At 34.5% G+C, this 8,502-nt stretch overlaps 1 protein-coding gene across 2 annotated transcripts; it reads right to left on the bottom strand.

Moving 5' to 3' along the window:
• Positions 1–4,353: 4,353 nt before the first annotated feature.
• Positions 4,354–7,306, bottom strand: LOC126714438 (exocyst complex component EXO70E2). Of its 2 annotated transcripts, none has more exons than XM_050414588.1 (2): positions 6,906–7,306; positions 4,354–6,591 (listed from the first exon to the last, which is right to left on the bottom strand). In XM_050414588.1, exon 2 carries the CDS (start codon positions 6,475–6,477, stop codon positions 4,531–4,533), a length of 1,947 nt encoding a protein of 648 aa, XP_050270545.1. In that variant the 5' UTR covers positions 6,478–6,591; positions 6,906–7,306; the 3' UTR covers positions 4,354–4,530. The 2 variants fall into 2 exon arrangements, with proteins under 2 accessions (XP_050270545.1, XP_050270546.1); XM_050414589.1 differs by having other exon boundaries at positions 4,354–6,588.
• Positions 7,307–8,502: the final 1,196 nt, after the last annotated feature.

The following is an 8,502-nucleotide window of genomic DNA, read 5'->3' as shown; positions in this document are numbered from 1 at the left end:
CTACTTTTTTTAGTTACTTTCTAATTAAGAATCAACAGATCCCAACATTATTTGTTTCTCAAATAATAATAAATAAATAAAATCCCAACATTATTTGGTATATTAGTTTTTCCCGGTCAATTGTGTGGGTATAAAGTATGGATTTGTATCTTGGTTTTATATGGAGGATTTAAATATGTTGTGACGATCTTGACTTGACCCTACCAACTACAAACAAAAGTGTCAACGTTTTGATATAAACATAAAATTCAATTTTGTGTCAAACTCTCCTCTCTATATTGATTGTGTTGATCCTATAAAGTTTTTCCCCTCTCTGTACGTGTTAGGAAACTCCATAACTTTAAAACCCAAAGATTAGTAGGTGGAAGCTAGCACAGTTTGTTGAAAGGAAAGCTAAAAAGAGACGTGTTTAGGAGGATTAAATCAAAGTTGATCGTTGAGGAGATAAAGAAAAAATATCTTCATTTTTTGTTTCTTTGTTGGGTTGATGCATGTTTGATATTTAAGATAAAATGAAGAACAATTTTGTCCATTTTTTAGTTTAGTCCAATCCCTGGCCTGGTGACACATTCCTCACATGCTATCCTAATGCGTGCCTATGGCAATGGTGGTGTATGGGGTGGGATATAAATGAATTAAATGGAGTTGTCACCGATGATCAAGATTTTTAGGTTTGATTATTCACCTATACTTAATTGATTTTATTATACAACCTAAGTCATGAGGATCCTAAGATCCTTCAACCCAAGTTAGGTAAAATCATTTCTTGAGGTAGAACATCCAATTATTACCTTGTTTTGATTTTCCATTCTAAATGGCTACTCAATGAAGTATAAATTAGAACATTTGATTTCATTTTTAGGGTGTATGTCCCATGATGCATTAAAAGCGATGCATGTGGGGTGACATTAATGATTTGATTTAAAGGGGTTTAGTGAAAAAAGGGGGAGACATGTTCTTTTGGTCTTTTACAAGATTTTGAAAACTATAGGATATTGAATTTGAAGAGTTAAATTCAGATTGAACTCGTAATTTCAATGTAACTTTTTTTTTTTTTTTGATAAAGAATTTCAATGTAACTTAAAGTAAGCACATTTTCAAACCTTAATAATTCACTGTGTAGATCTCATCACCCTGTTAGGAATGATGCGGTCTATCATTTGATAATGGATGGTCTAATTATTTACCAAATACACAAACAAATGCATAACCTATATTCACCTTCATCAATCTTTTTTTTTTTTCCTGAGAGAGAGAGAGTTTCAACCTATGGCGTCCGCTTTTGATGATAACTCTTTATCATCAAACCAAGATATCAATCGATTTTTGGTGTAGGCGGAGATTGAACCTTAGATCTTTTATTCAACCATCAGAGACTTTACTAGTTGAGCTGACTAAAACCCACCACTTTCATCAATCTGAGAGTATTCTTTTATATTATTTCTGCAATGATAATTTGGCGAGGTCTCCCGATTGGTGCACTAATAGAGTCTCACATTTGTGTGCACAATGCATGCTAGAAGCATTCTATATACGTTTGGTCACTGTGCACTAGTTTGCAATAGTAGCATTCCACTTGGGAGGACACCTAGCACATGCACGAGCCATATTATTAAAGAAAAAGTATCCTCTTACACTCGTTTACATCCACTATTTTATATTAATATCCACAATTGATACGAAAATGTTCATATTTAAAAGGATTTTACTAATGTGTGCCCTTAGGGCACACATTAATTTTCATTTTTGGAAATAATTTTCTCGAGAATTGAAAAAGTAATGACAGCTTTTTCAATTATCGAGAAAATGTTTCCAAAAATAGAAAGTTTAATGTGTGCCCTTAGGGCACACATTAACAGGACCCTATTTAAAATATGAAAGAGGCGTAAAAAATTAGATATTAAAAAACGAGCGTAAGAGTATCATTGCTCCATTATTAAAAACCTTGCTCAATATTTGGCAAGCACGTGTAGCATTGAATGAGGATCTATTATAGAGGGACATACCACCAATGGATATGCATCATTGGCTCATGTACGTGCTTAAGCTAGAACCTTGGGTGTATACACTCATCTATTACCAACAAGAGTGACACACAGTTGACCAATATCGTACCATGAGTGAGATGTGAGAACCATAGTTCAGAACATGCAAAGACACCAAGCGAATTAAGGGGACATGACATAATTTCGATGCACATCATTGAATTTGAATCGATGCCTACATTTCCAGCCGACACTTTGGGTGTGTATGTTTCCTCTACCATTAAGAACCTTTACTCATGAGGTATGAGGATCCATCATATTGGATCGCATCAAATTGCCAATGGGTATGAAATTGATTAGCACACAGTAAGTAGGTAAGGAGAGATTGTACCACTATTGGTTTTTTTTCTCTGGAGTGAGGGATTTGAGAAAAGTGTTTTGGCAGCTATTTAAGAAGGGTTTTAGAGCAAAAAAAATTGATGAAATGAGTTGACAGACAGGTAATGCTCTGCCCTCCTTTTATGACTCTTTTTTATTGCAAACTTCTAATTTTTGTTTAAGATTTTTATTATCACTATTAGAATGATTTTGGTAATGTTGAAAAGCTTATGAAGTCTAATTTCTAATGAAATCAATTCCATGGTATTTGGAGTTTGGACCGCGAGACAAGAATATGTGAGCCTTAGAAGTTGGACGCTCGGTAAGAAATTTCAAGTCAAATTCCAAAATCTTGCTAGTTAATACTTTGTAGTTTGTTATTTATACATGAATTTTCCAATAATTCAGAGCTCACCAAGACAAATTGTTATAGCCAACCTTTAGGACATTTTATCTGGCCAAAATGGGGATATACCCATTTCGTCCAAAAGTTCTAGCAAAATACCCAATTTTTGAAACTATCTAAGGATATGCCTTTATTTTGAAACTCGATTTTCTAAAAATCGAGTTTCAATGTAAACTCGATTTTCTAAAAATCGAGTTATGGGCAAATTGAACTTAAAAAAAAAATTTGTGGAACTCGAGCTCCATTTCAAGGAACTTAAGTTCCATGAATTCGAGTTCCTTACTGAAACTCGATTTTAAACAAATCGAGTTTCAAAACAGGGGCATATCACTAAATAGTTTCAAAAATGAGGCATTTTGCTTGAACTTATGGGCGAAAGAGATATATCCTCATTTTGGCTCATTTTCTCTAGTTTAAGAAATTTCTTACTTTTTGGATAATCCATGTGTGCACTGACAGAGAGACATCTCATTTATTTCAATCAAATAATCAGATTATTGTTCAAAATTCAAACTTTGATAAGTTCTAGTGAAACTTGATCAAAGTTGATTTCCGCCCCCCCCCAATAAATTCATGACATTCTTCAATCCTTCGTTTGATTGAGATTTTGGTCAATTTGACTGTACAGGGCTACAAGAAGATTAACAACTACAGGATTGCATGTATAGAGATTCTATTAAATTTTCTTTCATGGAGTATGTTCATTATCCATTATTTATAATGGGTTTGGTCAACGAGTGTCCTTAAGACAAAAATATAAGAGGCAAAATTCGGTGTTAACAAGTTGGATGCAATAAATCTTTGACAATTATGAAGACTGAAAGTTCAACAGTTTTCAAAGAATTTCAAACAGACATGTCAGTGACTCACTATATTAATTTTGGTTTTTTGGTTAATAACTAAATGTTATTTCTAAAGGAAGTAAATTTGTCTAGACTACTTTGTAGTCTTCCCAAAAAGCTTTTGAATATATCATCTCAAGTTTATAAATTGTGCATATTTGAATTTGAAGTGCTTGATTTGCCAAATTTTAGCTCAAAATCAAAATGACAAACAATTGAATTTGAAAAATTAGGTGATGAAAAAATTCAAAATATTTGTTGCAATTAAATAGACGGAAGAAATTGAAGAGTTATTTCTACAAAAATTTGAAGCTAAGGTTCTAGTTTATTAATATTGAAAATGTTTACTCGGGGAATTGGAAGAGAATGAAGAACTGTTTCTACAACACTAGGAGATTCTAGAGGTTGATTGTGCAAATAATTTCTGAATTGAATTTTCTTTGGAAGAACTTGAAAATTATGAATTTGTTATTTAGTGCCTGAGTATTTTTTAATATGGAAAGTCAAAAGTGAGGAATTGTATTTGGATGGGCTTTGAGATTCATAATTTACTGGGCGTCAAAATTCTACATTGACCAAATCTTTGACCTTGAAGAAAAATTGAATACTTTTTTGGGCAAAGTACTAGGAGGGGTCATTGAAGTGTGTATCGAATATCAATTTGAGGATCCTGTGTGATTGGAGGAAGATGACTTTGAATGAGTCATTTACTGCCATGAAAGATTGCTTTGAAGACTTGCAATTGATAGATTTGAGTCATATAGATGCAAACCATGTCACAAACCAGTTTCACATTGTTTTTGCTTAGTACAATCTGTATTCTAAGGTAACAAAGAACTTACAACTATGAACATTTTCAAACAAATCAGACTACATACACAAGACAGGAACTTAACTGGAATGAAACTGAACTTGCTTATTACCTCCTATGGCTGTTTTGTAAAGATTTTGGAGATCCCTCAAAGAGATCCAGAAGAAAACTCTCTAAATCATCAGCAGTATACTTAATATGCTTGTCACTTAAGAGACTACCATGCCTTCCCACAAATGTCCGATAAGCCTGGATCACCTTGAGGGATGTTGAGATCCGTAAATCTTCTCTAAGCTGATGATCTGGGATAAGCCATGATGTTTGCGTCTTGTATGTCTCCTCAAATGCTATATAAAAGCTCCGAATCCTTTCCTTGAGCAGAGTTTTTGAGATAGAATTTGAACCGGGATTTTGAATCCCCTCATCCTTAAGCAAAGAGAGGATTGAACTCCAACTAGCTCGCTCATAATTCATGGCATGCTGTTGGAATTTCCAGTTGCACTTTCGAATCCATTCATCTCCAAATATATGCCTTAACTCAGACCCCTTGACCTTTTGAGCCATGTAATAAATATTGTTCATCAAGAAGAAGTGCTGCAGGGAAGCATCCTTATATAGCTTGGACTTACCATCAAGGTTGCTTTCCAGAATTGAAGCAATTGATCGCAAGTGGCGAGCCATTGGGGAGATACTGCTTTTATTCTCCTCTTCCTTAGTTGGACTCATGTCAGGTGACAAGGAACTGGGATCATCTTCATCATGGTCCTTGAGGAGAAAATTAAGGATCTCACAGTAGTCAGTTAGAATCTTGACATAATTCATAACATATCTGGTCAGATGGTGGATTCCGCCTCCAGCAAAAGGGTTTGTTGATACATTTGATGCAATGGCATTCTTAAATTCAAGAAATGTTGCCCTTACAGAATCACCCAATCTACTTAGAACCTCGTGACACTCGATTCTAACTGGAGAACCCACCTCATCTGAGTATAAAGCATCTATATCTGGAAGAAGATCTGATAGCACCTCATACATGTCAAGAATGCGAGACAACTTTTCTGGTTGGTGAGGACCTATAGACATGGCTTCACCAAAATTCAGAAGCTGCAACATTGAAGCCTTAGATGCCTCAACAAAAGAATCTACACAAACAGCTCCGAGCTCCCCAAAAATTTGATGACTGAGGCATTTCTCGCTAGCAAGATAGACCCGCACAAATATCTTCATTGTTCGAACCCATCGCTTTATCTTGGAATTCAAGCTAACCCATTCCATCTTCAACACATCCTCAATGCTAAGTTTCTCCATTTCAAGAATGAAGAGGCACTCATCCAAGGCATCCTTACGGGCACTGGAATAGGCCTGGTAACATTCCTGGTCGTAATTTGAATTGAACATCAAATTCGCAATGCATCTGAGCTCAGGGATCACATCCGGATGGACCAAATCAAGGATATATTCCTCCGAGGCCCTGCTGAGACTGTCTCTCTGAAGTGAGTCCTCAATCGACTCATCTCCAAAAGAGATAATTGAGCCCTCATCCAAAACATCCTCTTCACTGGATCGAAAAGACACATGCTCCGGCTCAAAAGGTTGCCTGTTCTCAACAAGCATGTGACTGAACTCTTCCTCAAGCCTTTCCATTGCCTTCTGAAGAACATTGTGAGCCCTGTGTAACAGTTTATACTCATCATCATCTTTATTCAGGCACAGACTCTCTAATCTTTCAGTCAATTTTCGGGCTTCATCTGCTGCATTCAAATACTCAGAAGCTTCTTCGGGTCCTGAATCCCATATCATAGATTGATCTTCCTCCCAACTCAAGATCTTCTCCTCAACAGCATAAAGCCGATCTTCGATCTCACTAACCCCAACACCCTTTGTTTCATTTAGTGCAGCCATGGTGGACAATTGGCTGCCAAGTTCTGCCAAAGTTTTCCTTGCACTAAATGTAAGCTTCTTATTTGACCCCAAGGCTTTAACAATGTGCCTAGCTGCAGCAATTAAGTTTTCTTCTCCTTCTACTTCTGAAATAGTAGAATCACAGTCCCCCATAGCCAACAGGCCAAAGAGAATCACAAACACAACTAAAATCCCTTTTAATTCTACAACAACAACAATGGAACCACAGACCCTTCTCACTCCTCCAGATTGGCTTTGGAAACACTACTAAAAACCCAAAAAAGAAAAAAACAGAAACATTAAAAAGCTACCCTTTTGATTAAAAACTGAAACAAAACTAATCCAAACTAATATTCATGCATTTGTATACAATAAAAAGACCACTGGTGAAATCAAGCATTTATACACACAAAGAACAGTGAAATTAGATAACTAAGGAAAGAAAAGCTTTGTCATTGAAGGACCAAAAATTTCAGAACTTGTACATCAGTAGGAAATGAATTACTATATGATTACAAGAAACAATCCAATTTCTATAAAGAGCAGGAACATTAACATAGGCAAGAACAACTAAAGCCTACCTCTTTGAAAGAAGCTTTGGCAGCTTGTAATACCAAGAGACAAACTTTAGACCCAGAAGTTCCAAAGTCCCAACAACAACAATGTAACACTGACACAGAATATGTATGCTTTGTTTTGAGAAAAAAAGAAGAGGGTTGTAAAGACTAAAGAAGAAAGACACAAAACAAACAGTAGGACAAGATCTATAAGGCAGTGAAAGCAGCCAATGAAAGGAATAGTACGGTTAATAGAATTGTGGAGGTGTGGACAGAAGAAAAAGTGTACGGAGTGAACAAAGAAAAATGGACCCTTTTTTTTAGAGAGCTCCTTTGAAAAATGGGAGTATTGCCAAGATATTTTTGGAATGGAGGCTGCAATTTCTATGGCGGATCTCCCTCTGTCTATAATAGTATAATACATGTGACTCTCTCTCTATGCAACTTTTCCAATCCTTGACTTTTCATTTTATACCACGTTGCCACTTCCGGAAGTGGCCTAATGGGTTTTTTATTTTTATTTTTAATGTCATTATTTACATTAATGCTTGGTTGAAGTGGTTACATATATAAAAATGTGTTGTCATTGTGAAGTCTTTAATTATATTATTTCATTTTCTATCCATTAGATACTTAGCACTTGTTACTCTACAAATATAAAGTTTTTGGAAAGTGGGAACAAACACGCTTAGAGCATAGTAAAATTTTTATATATAAAAAAAAAGTGACAAACACGCTTAACAACTTAAATAATTACAAAATTTGTTGTGAAAAAAGTTGGGTCCATAATATTATATTATTTATCCTACTGGTTTGGAGTTGGAGACAAGAAGTTAATTTGTTTGTGATAAAATATACATATATATATATATATATATATTCAGTTTATTTACACTCTCTAATATTTTCTTGATCTTAAATTGTTTAAAAAACACATGTACTAATCAAGTGTATGAGAATTTATAAAAAAAATAATAATAATACAATGAGAATCTTATTATGATATAAATTATTTTACATTTAAGAATAAACAACAAATTTAACAATTTAAACTCGATCTCGACGTGAGTAAAGACAAAGTATATATTTTTATCCTTTGTTTTTGTCTGTGGCATAATTTGGTGGCCTAGAGTGACCTCTTCATATATATATGACGCAGACGAATTAAAGAAGATGCTGAAAGCATTACTATGCTCTAAGCAGAAAGGCTACTGACTTTGTATTTGTATCTAATGACCAATTACACAACCCTATGCTTCTATTTATTTATTGACTTAATTAATCATTTTTTTTTAATCTAAGGCCAACTACCCAACCCTATGCTTCTATTTATTTATTGACTTAATTAATCATTTTTATTTATTTTATTATTTCTCTCCTACTTGAAAGTATCTAACAATTAAACTCTATTTGGTCGGGGTGAGAAAGACAAGGAGGTAAAAATCATGAATAGATAATGACTTTCTTTCTTTTGGTTGAAGGGAAAAAGGGAGGGAGGCATGACTTGGGATTTTCCACATTAATCCATCAAAATACTCTCACCGAAAATCTCTCAAATTCAAATTCAAACTCAAACTTAATTCTCAAGCTCTCTAGACTACTCACATCTTTCATTATTTTT

This window comes from Quercus robur, chromosome 2, assembly GCF_932294415.1.
Source record: "Quercus robur chromosome 2, dhQueRobu3.1, whole genome shotgun sequence".
In the NCBI taxonomy this organism is placed as follows: domain Eukaryota; kingdom Viridiplantae; phylum Streptophyta; class Magnoliopsida; order Fagales; family Fagaceae; genus Quercus; species Quercus robur.
Note: the sequence above shows the minus strand (reverse complement) of the source record. Positions and strands in the feature narration are given on the sequence as shown.

Coding starts and splice junctions, on each gene's coding strand:
- LOC126714438 (XM_050414588.1), bottom strand. CDS start 6,477: ATGGGGGACTGTGATTCTACTATTTCAGAAGTAGAAGGAGAAGAAAAC.